The sequence below is a fragment of the Peromyscus eremicus genome, chromosome 9 (assembly GCF_949786415.1).
Source record: "Peromyscus eremicus chromosome 9, PerEre_H2_v1, whole genome shotgun sequence".
In the NCBI taxonomy this organism is placed as follows: Eukaryota; Metazoa; Chordata; class Mammalia; order Rodentia; family Cricetidae; genus Peromyscus; species Peromyscus eremicus.
Genome location: NC_081425.1, coordinates 69,435,048 through 69,454,048, shown reverse-complemented (window position 1 = coordinate 69,454,048; position 19,001 = coordinate 69,435,048). Strand labels below are relative to the sequence as shown.

Genomic DNA, 19,001 nt, shown 5'->3' with positions numbered 1-19,001 from the left:
CCACACCTACATTCCCTGGGGACTCTCCCTCTTGGTCTAGATGCATCCCCCTAGCTCTTTCCCACAGTCTTCTGAGCCTTTCCTCCCAGTCCATCTCCATTCATTTCTGCCAATGACCTACCTACGTAAGTATTCTTTACCAGAGACCCCAGAGCCACCACACTTGCCTAGGATCCAGAGAGAGAAACAGCAACCAAAAGAAAGGAACACCCATCTACCAAAGACAAGCAGATACCAACACCAAGAAACACCTCCCACATCATAGCTCCAGATGCTTAGACCCCAGTGCAAAGACACAAATGTGAGCACCCCAGACAAGCTTCCACCAGCTTTGAGAAATACAATATAGCTGAAGCACAATACAAGTTCTTCAAACAGAGCAAATATGAATATGTTCAAGGATCTTACAGAGAATATGAATAAAGAATGAATATTGAGGGCTGGAGAGATGGCTGGGGCTGGAGAGATGGCTGGGGCTGGAGAGATGGCTCAGAGGTTAAGAGCACTGGCTGTACTTCCAGAGGTCCTGAATTCAATTCCCAGCAACCACATGGTGGCTCACAACCATCTATAATGAGATCTGGTGCCCTCTTCCATATACATAATAAATAAATAAATCTTTAAAAAAAAAGAAATTCAATATCCATAGATATATCCATAGAGGAAGTTTGATCCTCCTGGTAACTAGTATTTATAAGATAAAATTTTTACCTCTGGTGTCTTCTTCTGGCCTATAGGCATATGTACAGGCAGAACACTGTATACATAATAAATAAATAAATCTTTAAAAAAAGCATGAATATTGAAGTCTGTGAAAACATTAACAGTAGAATGAAATAATAAAAACATCAAGATATGAAAGTAAATTTTATCCATTTAATTTATTAATGTATTTTGGGGTCACTGAGTGTTTTATTTTGCATGTAGAACCACTGGGGTGTCTTGACTGTGGTCACCCTAGAGTTATGATGGCTCCAGACACTAGCTGGGAAGTGAGGTGACAGAAACAATGATTTGGAACAATCACTTCATTACAGAGCTGGGTTTTCCAGCAGGGCTCCAGGTGGTCTGGTCTGGTTTGGAACATCTAAGGAAGTTATGTGGGGAGGGGCAAGCACTGGCCGGCCTTGAGCCGTCTCCATGATACCAGGGACAGAATCTAAGCAACTGGTAGCTCCAGGGATCTCCAGTCCACGCTTTACTTGGCCAGGGGACTCCTGAAGGACCTGCCAGCAAACTCAGCCTCACTGCCGATCTCTTCCTTGAGTCTAAAGAACTGATTGTACTTGTCTGGATGCTTGGATCGGCAAGGGGCACCAGTCTTGATCTGTTTCATGCAGAACCCCATCACCTGGTCAGTGATGACAGTATCCTCAGTGTCCCCTGAGCGCTGGGACTCCATGACATCCCAGCTGGGCCAGCTTACACTCTTGCAGAGACTTGGTCCCAGAGACCGAGCTGGCTCACTTTGAGCAGGAGGCAGTTGCAGGAATCCTCTGCCACAGACTTGGCAATCCATTTAGGGTAGGTTACCATGAGATCATTCCCAACCACCTGGATGCCTGCATTAGCTGAGCTTCTGCTGAGCCTCTGCCGAGCTTCCCAGTAGTTCTGGTCAAAGGGGTCTTTAGTGGACACTACTGGATACTCTCGGATGAAAGACTTATACAGGTCCGTCGTTTGCCAGACCTGAAGAACTCAGAGGCAGTCAGGTCCATGCCGATGACACCCTGGTCAGTGTAGTTGGACTTCTCAATTGGGGCCTTCAGCAGCTCCAAGGGTTCTTTGTACTCCAGGATGTTAGGCACAAACCTGTCCTCATTACTCACATCGGTGGCATCCATCCTGCATTTCATCTTGATGACATTCTTCAGGTTGTGGTAAACCTCTGCTCCAAGGCGCCTGGCTTCCCGGAAACTGGACGCCCCCGAGGCAGGATCATGAACTCTTGCATGGTCAGCTTGTTGCTAGCATGAGAACCACAGTTGATCACATTGAAAGCTGGGACCAGAAGGATGACTTTAGGGTTGCCTGCCAAGTCAGCGATGTGAAGGTACAGGGACACCCCCTTTTCCATGGCAGCAGCTTTTCAGACATTTGTACCAAATTTAGATTTCTTTTCAGTACCATCCATTTTGACCATCAGTTTGTCTATCTTCTCTTGTTCTACAACATTCAGTTTCTTGCTACCCAGAGCAGATGCAATAGTTTTATTGATGTGCTCAACAGCCTTTGAGACCCCCTGCCCCAGTAGCGCGTCTTATAATTGTCACGGAGTTCTAGGGCCTTATAGAGTCAGTGGGCACAGAAGCTTGGAAGAGACCTTTTGAGGAAAGAGACTAACCTCAACAGTGGGATTCCCGGAGAGTCAAAGATCTCTGGCATGAATCTTGAAAATAGACAGGTGAATTTCTACTCTTTGGATTACCACACAGAAAAGAAACAGGTTTCTGCAGACATGGAAGAGAGCATTCAGTTGAGTTTAATAATAACCAAAAAAGAATTACTAGAGAGCCCAAACTGAAATAAAACTGGAATTGAAAAATTTAGGATGTCAAACAAAAATCCTCATACCTAACCTCTTGAGAACAGTCAACATCTCTTCTGGTTCCTCCTTTAACAGCAGGAATTCCTTAGAGATTGCAATATTATGGACCAGTATGAGTAATCACCAGCTCTGTGCATTGAGTTTCTAAGGTTATGTAAGAATAATTAGTTAGCCTGTTCCTCCAGGTCATCAGCTTGATCTGTGTAATCCACAACTATATATCCCTGTTTGCTCTTCCTACAGTGTTCTGCATCAGGAAGCTCTTGCTATTATATTCACTTCAGGATTCAAGAGTGAGCCTTCACCAGACAACAAGAAAGGGATGTTTATCATATCAACAGCCTTTCATCATGGCCACACAGACCCACAGTTTAGTCACGTAAGTTCTGAGGGAATTGAGGATAAAGAAGAGATGACAAGAATTATTATTTCTTACTAGTCATATGAACTGTGATAATTTGGGTAGCCTGATGGTATAATAACGGTAATAAAAATTTGAGCCTCTCTACTGGGATCTTATGTTCTTAGTTGAGATGGTAGTCCTCAAATTCTCATCGGACTATCCCCAGTGTCTCTTCTGCACACTCCTATGACCAAAGAGAGCAGAAAATATGCCCAACTAAGTTGTTTTATAAGCAATCTACAGTACTGTGATTGTGATGGTGAGGGTGATTCAGTAACTATAGCTTTGAAGAAAGCTACTATGAGTGTGTGACTATTAAGGTCTTCCCTGGTTGGAAGATTTGAGCTCTATATTTTATATATCTTACTCCATCTAAATAGTTCTTCAAAGTTCCAAAATTATAAGCTTCTGCTTAATTATTATTTTTTAGAAAGTGAAAGACAAAGACAGTGTTTCTGTGTAACATATACTAGGCAGTCAGGTAGAAATGCATGAATTACTTTACTTGAGTAAAACACAAAATGATCTTTTCTGTAAACAGCCATTTCATAATGCTTTATTCCAGAAAAAAAAAGACCCATGTCTTCTTTCCCTTGTTGTTTCCATATCTTTTATAATGGAATGTTTAGTTCTGCTGTGTGAATTGTAGGTAGTATATTCGAGGTGCATTTGGAACAGTCTAAAAACGTTGAAACAATAATTCAACTCAGGCTTTTCTAGTTCCCTTGGTCCATATTTGGCTTCACCCTCTGAAGTGCTGGGTTTACAGGTCTACAAAGACTGCATTCTATTTTTCTGGATATTTTTGTGGCTGTCAGCATCCTTCATCATTCTGAGGCTCACCAGTAAGTTTTCAATGAGGAAATGCGGTCAGATCCCTATATCATTTGTAGTTTGAAACATGAGAGCCTAAAAAGGTATGTGCTGTTAAGACCTCTGAATTTCTGGTAAAACCATATTATTAGTAAAATGAAAAAAAATATATATACATGCATGAAATAACAATGAATTGGCACAGAAGCTATGAATGTGGAGTAGAGTGGGGTGAGTTATATAGGGAGTCTGAAGAGTGAAATGGAAGGAAGAAATTTTACTATAACTTGAAATATAAAAATAATCAAATAAAAAAATAAAACCAAATCAAAACACTCCAGAATCAAAGAATGACACATTTGTTCTGAATTATTTTGTCTCTGCTATATATTTATGTGATTAGGACATGTTATTAGTGATTCTGAGACACCTTAACTATCATATGACCAAGTTTTAGTTAGTATTTTTTCTATGTGTTCTCCTCCTTATATAAGTATATTTAGTACATTGATATAACTTAACACTTTTAACTTTCATTTTTTGGTTTCATAGGGCCTAAAGAGTCATTGCCACAAATGTGAAATGAACAACACATATTTTAAACATTAAATAGGCCCTTTCTCCTCTCAAAACACTGACTTCCACATATTTGGTTTCCTTTACATTTTCATTCAATTCAAGAATGTGACCTAGAAATTGATCCAAGATAAAATTTTTCTGGTGTTTGGTTCTGTGTCATGGACTTGTTGGGTCATCTAATGGTATTTAATAGCTGCACTACTGGGTTATCCAAGAATTATACATATTCTCACCAGAAGATAAAAGGATGTACAGGCATAAAAAGAAACGGAAGGTCAATTTTGTGTTTTGTGTGAAGACCCCCTTTAGAATTTCACATAATTCTATGGTCCAATGCCCTTTGGAAATACTCCCCAGTAAATTCATTTTTTCTATATTCATAGGATTTTAAATTTGGACAAATGAATACAATGCCAATTTTATCATTTTCTGAATGGAGATGGGTTGTTATGCTGTGGTTTGTATGAGCATGGGGCTAGAGAATACATCATAAAGGTTCTCACAATTCACTGATTCCCAACCAAGGCCACTGTTTTCCTTATTGGAAACAAATAGAAATATATTCTACATGTGAGTGTATCTCCTATTGCATTATCTTGGAAGAATTATAATTTGGTAGATTTTGCCATTTTGATGGCACATATTAGGAGGATGTAATTCATGGGAAAAGTGCAGAAATCATCATGCAAAGCAGATGATGTTTATATGTTATAGTATCATAAAGTCAATAGTTTATACAGTGATACAAAAAGGGGTAATAGGATCTAGGTGATATTGACTGTTTTTATAGGAACAATTAACTCATGATTGTTAAAAGACACAGACATCTCTTGTTGCAAGTCTGACTGTTACCACGTTTTTTTTCAGTTACCATATTTTAAAAAAGTAACTAAATAGCTACTGGCATGAACAGAGGAAGATAGATGAGCTTTTGGATGATTGAAGTAATTTTGTGACAGAATTAACAAGCCTGCTCAGTTAGAAACCACTCAACTACTAAGAGATTAACAAGAGAAAATTCTTTTAGTCAGTGTGCATGCCTGGATGAGGAACAAAAGGGAGCCAGCCAGGGTCAGAAATCCCCGTTTGCTTTTACAGTTTCATAGCCCCAAGTTATGATTTGAGTAGTTAACCATGTTTTACAGAGACAGAAATTCCCAATGTGGTTGTTTGGACAAATGGGGGAGATCTTCAATGCATTCTATTGTCATAGTTCTCTGGGGACAGACCAGGACTGCTTTGACCAGGAGGCTGTTAATCAAGGTTCTCCTGTCTGCCTGGCAGCACTGGGAGCACTCCTTCAGCTACTTTCTGTGGTTTAATATTTCCTAGGCAATCTATAGGTCCTTTTAAATGTCAGTTTATTATTCTCAGTTTCCAGTTTTTCCTATATAAATATGGCACTTCAAAACTAATGCATGTCTGTCCATGAGAGAATGATTCAGCTAATACCTGTGCAACAAATATGGGAAATTCACAGACAGACTTAGAACCACATTTCAGTATAAACAAATATATTTTGGGGACAGCATGTGCTGTGTTGCATACTACTGAATGAGTAACAAGTATGTTTTAGGTTAATTTAAAGTGTCTCTTTATACATATTTAAATAGATATTTATATAGAAATATCACTGGAAAAATCTGTCCTCTGGATTCCTATCAGCCATCGAGATAGATGAACTAGACAATGAAACCATGTAGAGCCACTAAGAACTCAAAGTTCATTCATCATAAATCAAATTGCTGTAAAATATCATATCTGACATACATAATATAAAAAATGCTTATAATTTAGTAAAGATGACTTTCTTGTGAAAAGTATTATTAGACAGTATTAGTTGAATATTTTGTAAATGCCAAAAAATATTCTAAGGCAGTGGTTTCTAACCCAGGTTTAAGTAAGTATAATCTAGTATTCCCATGTACATATTCTGATCAAATTGGCCTGTGAAGTCCAAGATCTTGTGGTACTTTAAATAGCCATGGGAAAATACACTGTTAACTATTTCAGAGACCTACTAGTCTACACAATTGAAACTATCTTTAATAACATTATCTCCTCTAACAGACCTAGTAGAGAAGCAAGTGGTATCTACTTTAGCCATTAGGGCATTGCCTATGTGTTTACATCACTAATATTACCTGTATTTTAAACCTTTTATGTTTTTTTTTTTTCGGTTTTTCGAGACAGGGTTTCTCTGTGTAGCTTTGCGCCTTTCCTGGAACTCACTTGGTAGCCCAGGCTGGCCTCGAACTCACAGAGATCTGCCTGGCTCTGCCTCCCGAGTGCTGGGATTAAAGGCGTGCGCCACCACCGCCCGGCTGCCTTTTATGTTTTAAGGAATTCTGTGTGCTCTGACCAAAGAGTGAACCTGAAATTTCCTCTGTAGCTGAAGTAAGAACATTGACATCTACGCACCAGGTCTGACTCACATGCAAATCACTTTACTCTCTAAGGAGGGGGGACTTAAACTAGGGCTCTGGGTCAGCCTGGCTGCACTTCAGAAAATAAATGGCATTGTTTAAACATAGGAAAATCATGTTTTTATATCAGATATTTTACTGAGATTATGTGGAGATATTCCCCCCAAATTAACTTTTCAGCATAAACTTTCAACTATATTTATTGGCATTTCATTTTTTTCCACATCATTTGGACATCTTAACAGTTGTGAACAGAGATGTTCTGTGATAATGTGGATTTAACTAGGATATATTTACAAAAATTGAAATATACTAAGATAAATAAGGGATACATGTACTAATAGATTTTAAAAATCTAAAAAGTTTTTAACAAAGACTAAAATACCAAAACAAAAAAAATGGAGAATTTTTTTTAAGTCAAAGAAAAAAGAAACCTATAGAAGACACTGGAAATATTTTTCTGGGTAGGAATTGTTAATTTTTTCTTAGAGACTAGGACTTTACACTGTCAGATATCTTCTAAGAAAAATAAACCTGCTCCATGTTATTGCAATAAAAAGAAGTATGCTTAAGTGCTTCAAGTTTTATTTGATTTGATTGACAGTTTTCCTAAAGTGAAGCTTCTGCAAAATATCTATTTTGTCTTAAAGGTGTTTGCTTTATTTTACTGTGTCTACAGGCCAGCTGTTTATAGTAATTCTGGCCTCACATCATCTAGATTACTGTATTCAATATGGCTCTCATAAGAAGTAACACATGAACTAAGAACAAAATAGTATTTAGAGTATGGTATTTGCCACAACTGAGGAATTATTAATAAAGTCACAATTAGCTTGAAAAAATAATCAATATTTGAACTTTCTTGACTCAAATTGTGAAGAAGGTGTATATGCATGCTGGTACCATTGTTAACAACATTTTTGGTTTCCTCCAAAAGATGTTCAAGAAATAAAAACATGCAAAACTCAACATGTGTACCAGAATTCCATTTCATTCAACTCTCGGAGGATCCAGACCTACAGACTGTATTCTTTGGCCTATTTTTGTTCATGTATATCTTGGCCCTGTTTGGAAACCTGCTCATCATCCTGACAGTAAGCTCTGACTGCCATCTCCACACACCCATGTACTTCTTCCTCTCCAACCTGTCCGTAGTTGATATTTGTTTCATCTCCACCACGGTTCCAAGGGTGATTGTGGACATCCAAAGTCACTGCCAAGTCATCTCCTATGTGGGCTGCCTGACACAGATGTCACTGTTTATAATATTTGCATGTATGGATAGCATGCTTCTGGCTGTGATGGCATATGACCGGTTTGTGGCCATCTGCCACCCCCTGTATTACCAGGTCATTATGAATCCCAGTCGCTGTGGTGTCTTACTTCTAGGGTCTTTTCTCTTTAGCCTTGTGGAATTACAGTTGCACTATGTGGCAATATTGAATTTTTCCAACTGTGAGGATTTTATTGAAATTTCCAACTTCTTCTGTGACCCTTCTGAAGTCCTTAAACTTGCCCATTTTGATACTGTCACCAATGTCATAGTCAGATTCAGTATAGGCACTCTCTTTGGGTTAATTCCTATTTCAGGAATAATTTTTTCTTACTTTAAAATACTTTCCTCCATCATTCCATCACCATCATCCAGTGGGAAGCACAAAACCTTCTCCACCTGTGGGTCTCATTTGTCCGTTGTTTGCCTGTTTTATGGAACAGGACTAGGAGTGTACTTAAGCTCCTCTCCGTCACAGACGCCAAGAAGTAATGCAGTGGCCTCAGTGATGTACACTGTGGTCACTCCTATGTTGAATCCCTTCATCTATAGCCTGCGGAACAAGGACATTAAATCTGCCTTAAGGAAGATTCTTAGCAGAGCATTCTAGTCACTGACGTTCTTCATAAATTTATACACACACACACACACACACACACACACACACACACACCCCACACACATAAACTGTACATGTAAATACCAGTTAATGACTCACACATTATTACTAACTGATACTTCACAATATTGCATGATAAAGTGGTGGTCACTGAGGTTGCACATATGGTGGATGGATAGTCAGAAATGCACAAAAATTGAAGTTGGTGAGATGAAACTTTTCTAGGGATAAATGGTGCACATTGTTGAACAACCCCTTACAGTAGGAGTGTAAGCAACACCTAAAAGTGGCACATAAGCCAATTTAAAGTGGTTAGTTTGCTGAGACTGTGTTTTAGAAATGACAGATAACCAGTCTTGTCAACCAGGCTGCCTTGAACAGGCCATGAACAAGGAAGATATGAATAGACATGCTAATGTGGAAGGGGAAAGCTCAGTATGCCTCATCATTAGATATCCTAGACCTGCAGGTTTTGCTTGGCTTTTCTCTCCCATTGATCCTGAGGATAGCTTGAGACAATGATCGATGGTGGATGTTAGATATAAGACCCTCTACCTGCCCCTCTATCTCCCAGAAATCAAGCCACATTCTCCTGTAGTCTGTCCTCTCTAAAGACAACCCTGCTTTGAGTACTCAGGCTGGGGTAGGTGGGTAGGTGGATGAGGCAAGAGCAATCCAGTTCCAACTCCTTACAATGGCAAGATAAATTCATGATCCTACTCGGTACCAGACTCTTCCATTTCCCTTGGCATGCTGGTTATTTTTTCCCAAATAGAGTCAATGGGAAGAAGGAATATCCATTGAGGAAGAGCTTCCATTAGAAGTGTCTGTAAGCATGTCTGTGTGTCATTTTCTTGAGTGATGATTGATGTGGGAGGGCCCAGCCCACTTCGGGCAGTGCTACCCTTCGGCAAGTGGTTCTGGGAGGTATAAGAAAGGTACTTGAAAAAGAGCTTAGAAACAAGCCAGTAAGTAGCTTTATCCATGGCTTCCACTTCTGTTTGAGTTCTGACACCAGTTTCCTTCAGTGATGGACTGTGATTGGGATGTATACATCAAATAAACTGTTTCCTACCCAAGTTGCTTTTGATCATGGCATTTATCACAGCAGTAGACAGCACTAGGTCACATGTAGACTGTGTCTGACCAATCAAATGGTTAGGGACTTCCTACCCCCAGACAAACTATTCAAGTAAAAAACATTTGTTCTCTAGGATGTTTCTGAGGGCCACTGACGGGCCTATCTTTCCCTTTTAGAATGCACATCATGCTGTACATGGCAGGTAACTTTCCTCCTCTCCCACATCAAACGTCTCATATCCTTCATGGCCCCACCATGCTGTCTCTGGGATGAGGTCCTTTGAATGCACTCCTACTTCAAGGTCTGATCGTGTCCCCTTCCCACTATGGTCACAAGACTATCTCCTAATGGGGCAATCTTGTGTCAGCTCCTTTCTGGAACCTGCTGCCCTGACATTCTGGTCTCTGATTTATAACAGTGAAGGACTGGGAAGATATCATTTTCCAATCTATGCACTGGGATTTGTGGCTGTGTGGAATTGTCTCCAGCTGATTTCCTGTGAAGGAGTTTGCCTTCCTCCAGAATGAGACAGAGTGAGAGCCTAACCTGAGGATGCACTGATGGGGATGTTTGTGGTCCACAGCTGTTTACTCTGACTGACTTTGTTGGTAATGTGTGGTTACTCTATTTAGAGACATAATCTTGGATGCCGAGATGTACTTAAAGTGGAAAATGTACAAAATGAAATAAGATGGTGAATTAAACAGATGATACAATGACATTTGTTCGTAATGAATTGATCCTGGTCTTAGTCCACTAATTTCCTGATCAATGGAGATCAGAAATGTTACCAGAGGAAATGCCCCCTCTGAAAATTATATGTACACTTGAATGTAATACTATATAGTAAACAGTGTATCTTTTAATTCACACCTATATTTTGAATAACATTTGTGACGGCTTTTCTGTGATAACCATGGTGAGTGAAACAAATTAAAATCGGATTTTAATCTTCCCTTCCTCCTTTCCCTCATCATTTTCATCTCCAAATAGAGCTTATTAATTGATTTAGAAATAAAAACATTACAATTTTTTTAAATTTTTCGTTTTGTGTTTTTGAAATAAGATTTCTCTGTGTAACAGCCCTTGCTGTCACAGAACTCACTTTGTAGATGAGGCTGGCCTTGAAGTCACAGACATCTCCTGCCTCTGTGAGGCCCTTTTAGATGTCAGTGGAGGCACTGCTGGGCACAGAAGCCAGTAAGAGACCTTTTGAGGAGCAGAAGTCAATCTCAACAGTGGGATTTCCTGAGAGTCAAAGATCTCTCTGGCATATATCTTGAGATTGAATCTTGGTCTTCAGATTACCACACAAGAAAGAAATAGATTTCTGCAGACACAGAACAGCACATTCAGTAGAATTTAACAACAACAACAACAACAACAACAACAACAACAGCAACAACAACAAGAACTACTAAAGAGAGTCCAAACTGAAATAAAGCAGAAAGTGAAAAATTTAGGACCTTATACCTAACCTCTTGAGAACATCTCTTCTGCTTCCTCCATTAACAGCAGGAATTCCTTAGAGATTGCAATATTTTGGACCAGTATGAATAATCACGAGCTCTGTGCATTGAGTTTCTAAGGTTATGTAAGAATAATTAGTTAGCCTGTTCCTCCAGGTCATCAGCTTGATCTGTGTAACCCACAACTATATATCCCTGTTTGCTCTTCCTACAGTGTTCTGCATCAGGAAGCTCTTGCTATTATATTCACTTCAGGATTCAAGAGTGAGCCTTCACCAGACAACAAGCAAGGAATGCTTGTCATATGCACAGCCTTTCATCATGGCCACACAGACTCACAGTTTAGTCACGTAAGTTCTGAGGGAATTGAGGATGAAGAAGAGATGACAAGAATTATTATTTCATATGAACTGTGATAATTTGGGTAGCCTGATGGTATAATAACGGTAAAAAATTTGAGCCTCTCTACTGGGATCTTATGTTCTTAGTTGAGATGGTAGTCCTCAAATTCTCATCGGACTTTCCCCAGTGTCTCCTCTGCACACTCCTATGACCAAAGAGAGCAGAAAATATGCCCAACTAAGTTGTTTTATAAGCAATCTAAAGTACTGTGACTGCGATGGTGAGGGTGATTCAGTAACTATAGCTTTGAAGAAAGCTACTATGAGTGTGTGACTATTAAGGTCTTCCCTGGTTGGAAGATCTGAGCTCTATATTTTATGTATCTTACTTCATCTGAATAGTTCTTCAAAGTTCCAAAATTATAAGCTTCTGCCTAATTATTATTTTACAGAAAATGAAAGACAAAGACAGTGTTTCGTGCAACATGTACTAGGTGGTGAGGTAGAAAAGAGTGAAGTCTTGTGTGAGTTACTTTGCCTGATTAAAACACAAAATGATCTTTTCTGTGAAGAGTCACTTCATAATGCTTTATTCCAGAAAAAAAGGCCCATGTCTTCTTTCCCTTGTGGTTTCCAGATCCTTTATAATGGAATGTTTAGTTCTGCTGTGTGAACTGCAGGTAGTATATTCGAGATGCATTTGGAATAGTCTCAAAACATTGAAACAATACTTTTCTAGTTCCCTTGGTCCGTATTTGGCTTCACCCTCTGAAGTGCTGGGTTTACAGGTCTACAAAGACTGCATTCTGCATTCTATTTTTATGAGTATTTTTTCTGCTGTCAGCATCCTCCATCACTCTGAGGCTCACCAGTAGTTTTCAATGAGGAAATGCGGTCAGATCCCTATATCATTTGTAGTTTGAAAACATGAGAGCCTAAAAAGATATGTGCTCTAAGACTTCTGAATATATTGTTAAAACTATATGATTTTTAAAATGAAAATATGTATACATGCATAAAATAACAATGAATGGGTACAGAAGCTATGAATGTGAAGTAGAGTGTTATGAGTTATAAAGGGGGTTTGAAGGTGAAATGGAAGGAATATATATATGTTATATTATCATTTTACTATAATTTGAAATATAAAAATAATCAAAAAGTAAAACCAAATCAAAAACTCCAGAATCAAAGAATGACACATTTGTTCTGAATTATTTTGTCTCTGCTATATATTTATATGAGTTAGGACATGTTATTAGTAATTCTGAGACACCTTAACTATCATATGACCAAGTTTTAGTTAGTATTTTTTCTATGTACTCTCCTCCTTATATAAGTATATTTTGTATATTGATATTACTTAACACTTTTAACTTTCATTTTTTGGTTTCATAGGGCCTAAAGAGTCATTGCCACAAATGTGAAATGAACAATACATATTTTAAACATTAAATAGGCCCTTTCTCCTCTCAAAACACTGACTTCCACATATTTGGTTTCCTTTACATTTTCATTCAATTCAAGAATGTGACCTAGAAATTGATCCAAGATAAAATTTTTCTGGTGTTTGGTTCTGTGTCATGGACTTGTTGGGTCATCTAATGGTATTTAATAGCTGCACTACTGGGTTATCAAAAAATTATACCTATTCTCACCAGAAGATAAAAGGATGTACAGGCATAAAAAGAAATGGAAGGTCAATTTTGTGTTTTGTGTGAAGACCCACTTCAGAGTTTCACATAATTCTATGGTCCAATGCCCTTTGGAAATACTCCCCAGTAAATTCATTTTTTCTATATTCATAGGATTTTAAATTTGGACAAATGAATACAGTGCCAATTTTTATCATTTTATGAATGGATATGGGGTTTTATCCTGTGGTTTTTGTATGAGCATGGGCTATGGAATACATTATAAAGGTTCTCACAATTCACTGCTTCCCAACCAAGGCCACTGTTTTCCTTATTGGAAACAAATAGAAATATATTCTACATGTGAGTGTATCTCCTATTGCATTATCTTGGAAGAATTATAATTTGGCAGATTTTGCCATTTTGATGGCACATATTAGGAGGATGTAATTCATGGGAAAAGTGCAGAAATCATCATGCAAAGCAGATGATGTTTATATGTTATAGTATCATAAAGTCAATAGTTTATACAGTGATACAAAAAGGGGTAATAGGATCTAGGTGATATTGACTGTTTTTATAGGAACAATTAACTCATGATTGTTAAAAGACACAGACATCTCTTGTTGCAAGTCTGACTGTTACCACATTTTTTTCAGTTACCATATTTTAAAAAGGTAACTAAATAGCTACTGGCATGAACAGAGGAAGATAGATGAGCTTTTGGATGACTGAAGTAATTTTGTGACAGAATTAACAAGCCTGCTCAGTTAGAAACCACTCAACTACTTAGAGATTAACAAGGGAAAATTCTTTTAGTCAGTGTGCATGCCTGGATGAGGAACAAAAGGGAGCCAGCCAGGGTCAGAAATCCCCGTTTGCTTTTACAGTTTCATAGCCCCACATTATGATTTGAGTAATTAACCATGTTTTACAGAGACAGAAATTCCCAATGTGAGTATTTGGACAAATGGGGAGATTTTCAATGCATTCTATTGTCATAGTTCTAGGGGACAGACCAGGACTGCTTTGACCAGGCAGCTGTTGATCAACGTTCTCCTGTCTGCCTGGCAGAACTGTGCTCTCCTGATAAGACAACTGGGAGCACTCCTTCAGCTACTTTCTGTGGTTTAATATTTCCTAAGCAATGATTCAGCTAATACCTGTACAATAGACATGGGAAACTCACAGATAGGCTTAGAACCACATTTCAATGTTAGCAAATACGTTTTAAGGACATCATGTGCTGTGTTGCATACTACTGAATGAGCATCAAGTATGTATTAGGTTAATTTAAAATGTCTTTTTATACATACTTCAATAGATATTTATATAGAAATATCACTGGAAAAATCTGTCCCCTGAGTTCCTATCAGCCATTGACATAGATGAACTAGACAATGAAATTGTGCAGAGCCACTACTCAAAGTTCATTCATCATAATTCAAATTTCTGTAAAATATCACATCTGACATACATAATATAAAACACTTATAATTTAGTAATGTGAGTTTCTTGTTAAAAGTATTATTGCAGGGCTGGAGAGATGGCTCAGAGGTTAAGAGCACTGACTGTTCTTCCAGAGGTTCTGAGTTTAGTTCCCAGCACCCACATGGTGGCTCACAACCATCTGTAGTGAGATCTGGCGCCCTCTTCTGTGTACATAATAAATAAATAAATCTTTTAAAAAAGCATTATTGCTTAGAAAGTATTAATTGAATACTTCGTAAATGCCAGGAAATATTCTAAGGCAGTGGAATATTCTTTTTATTTTATTTTATTTTTCTTTATTAAGAATTTTTCTACTCACTCCTCATGCTATCCACAGACCCCCTCCTCCCTCCTTCTACCCCCCAGCCCTCTTTCCTAAGCCACCCCGCATCCCCACATCCCCCAAATCGAGGTCTCCCATGGGGAGTCAGCAGAGCCTGGCACACTGAGCCTAGGCAGGTACAAGCTCCTTCCCACTGCACCAAGGCTGTGCAAGGTGTCACACCACAGGCACCCGACTCCCAGAAGCCTGCCCATGCACCAGGGACAGATCCTGATCCCCCTGCCTGGGTGCCCCACAAACAGTTTGAGCCAAACAACCATCTTCCGTGTCTAGAGGGCCTAGTCCAGTCCCATGGGGGCTCCACTGCCACCAGTCCACAGTTCATGGGCTTCCACCAGTGTGGCCGGTCATCTCTGCACTTCTTCCATCATATTGATGTCCCTCACCTGCAGTATCTCTCCTCTCTCTGATCAATTGGATTCCCGGAGGTCAGTCTGGTGCCTGGCCGTGGATCTCTGTATCTCCTCCATCTGTCACTGGACAAAGGCTCTATGATGACAGCTAGGTTATTTGCTAGGCTGGTCACCAGAGTAGACTGGTCCAGGCACCCTCTGGACCACAAGGCAGTGGTTTCTCACCCAGGTTTAAGTAAGTATAATCTAGTATTTTCCATGTACATATTCTGATTAAATTGGCCTGTGAAGTCCAAGATCTTGTGGTACTTTAAATAGCCATAGGAAAAATACACTGTTAACTGTTTCAGAGACCTACTAGTCTACACAATTTAAGTGATTTTTAATAACATTATCTCCTCTAACAGACCTAGTGGAAAAGCAAGTGGTATCTACTTTAGCTGTTAGGACATTGCTCATGTGTTTACATCACTAATATTTTCTGTATTTTAAACCTTTTATGTTTTAAGCATGTGCTCTGACCAAAGAGTGAACCTGAAATTTCCTCTGTAGCTGAAATAAGAACATTGACATCTATGCACCAGGCCCGACTCACATGCAAATCACTTTACTCTCTAAGGAGGGGGGACTTAAATTAGGGCTCTGGATCAACCTGATTGCACTTCAGAAGATCAATGACATTGCTTAAATATAGGAAAATCATGTTTTATTTTTTTAAATTTTTTTTTTATTTCATTTTATTTATTTATTTATTTTTTGTTTGTTCTTCGAGACAGGGTTTCTCTGTGTAGCTTTGCACCTTTCCTGGAACTCACTTTGGAGACCAGGCTTGCCTCAAATTCACAGAGATATGCCTGCCTCTGCCTCCTGAGTGCTGGGATTAAAGGTGTGCGCCACCACAGTCCGGCTGGAAAATCACATTTTTATACCAGATATTTTACTGAGATTATGTGGAGATGTTCCACGCAAATTAGTTTTGCAGCATAAAATTTCAACTATATTTATTGACTTTTTTCACATCACTGGACATCTTAACAGTTGTGGACAGAGATGTTCTGTGATAATGTGGATTTAACTAAGATATATTTACAAAAATTTGAAATATACTAAGAGAAATAAGGGATACATGGACTAACAGGTTTTAAAAATCTAAGTTTTAAAAATAGACTTGAATCTCAAAACAAAAAAAATAGAGAATATTCTTTTTAAGTCAAAGAAAAAAAAGAAACCTATAGAAGACACTGGAACCTGAAAATATTTTTCTGGGTAGGAATTGTTAATTTTTTCTTAGAGACTAGGACTTTACACTGTCAGATATATTCTAAGAAAAATAAACCTGCTCCATGTTATTGCAATAAAAAGAAGTATGCTTAAGTGCTTCAAGTTTTATTTGATTTGATTGACAGTTTTCCTAAAGTGAAGCTTCTGCAAAATATCTATTTTGTCTTAAAGGTGTTTGCTTTATTTTACTGTATCTACAGGCCAGCTGTTTATAGTAATTCTGGCCTCACATCATCTAGATTACTGTATTCAATATGGTTCTCATAAGAGGTAACACATGAGCCAAGAACAAAACACTATTTAGAGTATGGCATTTACCACAACTGAGGAATTATTAATGCAGTCCCAATAGGCTTGAGAAAATAATCAATATTTGAACTTACATGACTCAAATTGTAAAAAAAGTCTATATGCATGCTGATACCATTGTTAACTACATTTTTGGTTTCCTCCAAAAGATGTTCAAGAAATAAAAACATGCAAAACTCAACATGTGTACCAGAATTCCATTTCATCCAACTCTCAGAAGATCCAGATATACAGACTGTTCTCTTAGGCCTTTACTTGTCTATGTATATCTTGGCCCTGTGTGGAAACCTGCTCATCATCCTGACAGTAAGCTCTGACTGCCATCTCCACACACCCATGTACTTCTTCCTCTCCAACCTGTCCATAGTTGATATTTGTTTCATCTCCACCACGGTTCCAAGGGTGATTGTGGACATCCAAAGTCACTGCCAAGTCATCTCCTATGTGGGCTGCCTGACACAGATGTCACTGTTTATAATTTTTGGATGTATGGATAACATGCTTCTGGCTGTGATGGCATATGACCGGTTTGTGGCCATCTGCCACCCCCTGTATTACCAGGTCATTATGAATCCCAGTCGCTGTGGTGTCTTACTTCTAGGGTCTTTTCTCTTTAGCCTTGCGGAATTACAGTTGCACTATGTGGCAATATTAAATTTTTCCAACTGTGAGGATTTTATTGAAATTTCCAACTTCTTCTGTGACCCTTCTGAAGTCCTTAAACTTGCCCATTTTGATACTGTCACCAATGTCATAGTCAGATTCAGTATAGGCACTCTCTTTGGGTTAATTCCTATTTCAGGAATAATTTTTTCTTACTTTAAAATACTTTCCTCCATCATTCCATCACCATCATCCAGTGGGAAGCACAAAACCTTCTCCACCTGTGGGTCTCATTTGTCCATTGTTTGCCTGTTTTATGGAACAGGACTAGGAGTGTACTTCAGCTCCTCTTTGTCACATTCTCCTAGAAATAATGCTGTGGCCTCAGTGATGTACACTGTGGTCACACCTATGTTGAATCCCTTCATCTACAGCCTGCGGAACAAGGACATTAAAACTGCCTTAAGGAAGATTCTTAGCAGAGCATTCTAGACTAGACATTCTTTATAAACTTGCTTTTATATATGTAGTGTATACACACACACACACACACACACACACACACACACACACACACACACTGTATGTAAGTCCCAGTTAATGATGCAGACATTATTACTAACTGATACTTCACAATATTGCATGATAACTTTGGTGGTCATTGAGGTTGCACATATGGTGGATGGGTAGTTTTAGAAATGCACAAAATTGAAGTTGGTGAGGTGAAACTTTTCTAGGGATAAATGGTGCACATTGTTGAACAATCCCTTACAGTATGAGTGTAAGAAACACCTAAATGTGGCACATAAGCCAATTTAAAGTGGCTAGTCTGCTGAGATTGTGTTTTAGAAATGACAGATAACCAGTCTTGTCAACAGGCCATGAACAAGGAAGATATGAATAGACATGCTAATGTGGAAGGGGAAAGCTCAGTATGCTTCATCCTTAGGCATCCTAGACCTGCAGGTTTTACTTGGATTTTCTCTCTCATTGATTCTGAGGATAGCTTGAGACAATGATCAATGGTGGATGTTAGAAACGAGACCATCTACATGCCCCTCTACATCTCAGAAATCAGGCCACACTCTCCTGTAGTCTGTCCTCTCTAAAGACAACCCTGCTTTGAGTGCTCAGGCAGGAGTGGGTGAATGGATAGGCGGAGAGCAATTCAGTTCCCACTCCTTACAATGGCAAGATAAATTCATGATCCTACTCAGTACCTGACTCTTCCATTTCCCCTTGCATTCTGGTTAGTTTTTTTCCTCAAATAGAGTCAATGGAAAGAAGGAACATCCATTGAGGAAGCACTTCCATTAGAAGTGTCTGTAAACATGTCTGTGTGTCATTTTCTTGAGTGATGATCGATGTGGGAGGGCCCAGCCCACTTCGGGCAGTACTACCCTTGGCAGGTGGTTCTTGGAGGTATAAGAAAGGT

The 19,001-nt window shown here is 38.8% G+C and overlaps 2 protein-coding genes and 1 pseudogene across 2 annotated transcripts; 2 read left to right on the top strand and 1 right to left on the bottom strand.

The window, feature by feature from the left end:
- Nucleotides 1-1,198: 1,198 nt before the first annotated feature.
- LOC131919029 (alpha-enolase-like) lies at nucleotides 1,199-12,406 on the bottom strand (annotated as a pseudogene).
- On the top strand, nucleotides 7,726-8,652 carry LOC131920027 (olfactory receptor 7E24-like). The gene has a single exon (XM_059274444.1). The coding sequence runs from the start codon at nucleotides 7,726-7,728 to the stop codon at nucleotides 8,650-8,652; it is 927 nt and encodes a 308-aa protein (XP_059130427.1).
- A 1,011-nt stretch (nucleotides 12,407-13,417) lies between the features above and the next one.
- On the top strand, nucleotides 13,418-18,058 carry LOC131920026 (olfactory receptor 7E24-like). The gene is made up of 2 exons (XM_059274443.1): nucleotides 13,418-13,443; nucleotides 17,089-18,058. The coding sequence occupies exons 1-2, from the start codon at nucleotides 13,418-13,420 to the stop codon at nucleotides 18,056-18,058; spliced, it is 996 nt and encodes a 331-aa protein (XP_059130426.1).
- The last annotated feature ends 943 nt before the right edge of the window (nucleotides 18,059-19,001 follow it).

What these genes read in the sequence shown, in the direction of transcription:
- LOC131920027 (XM_059274444.1), top strand. Translation starts at nt 7,726, where the DNA reads ATGCAAAACTCAACATGTGTACCAGAATTCCATTTCATTCAACTCTCG.
- LOC131920026 (XM_059274443.1), top strand. Translation starts at nt 13,418, where the DNA reads ATGGGGTTTTATCCTGTGGTTTTTGT. An exon ending in TTTTATCCTGTGGTTTTTGT is followed by an intron (nt 13,444 to 17,088) that starts ATGAGCATGGGC and finishes ACCATTGTTAAC; the next exon opens with TACATTTTTGGTTTCCTCCA.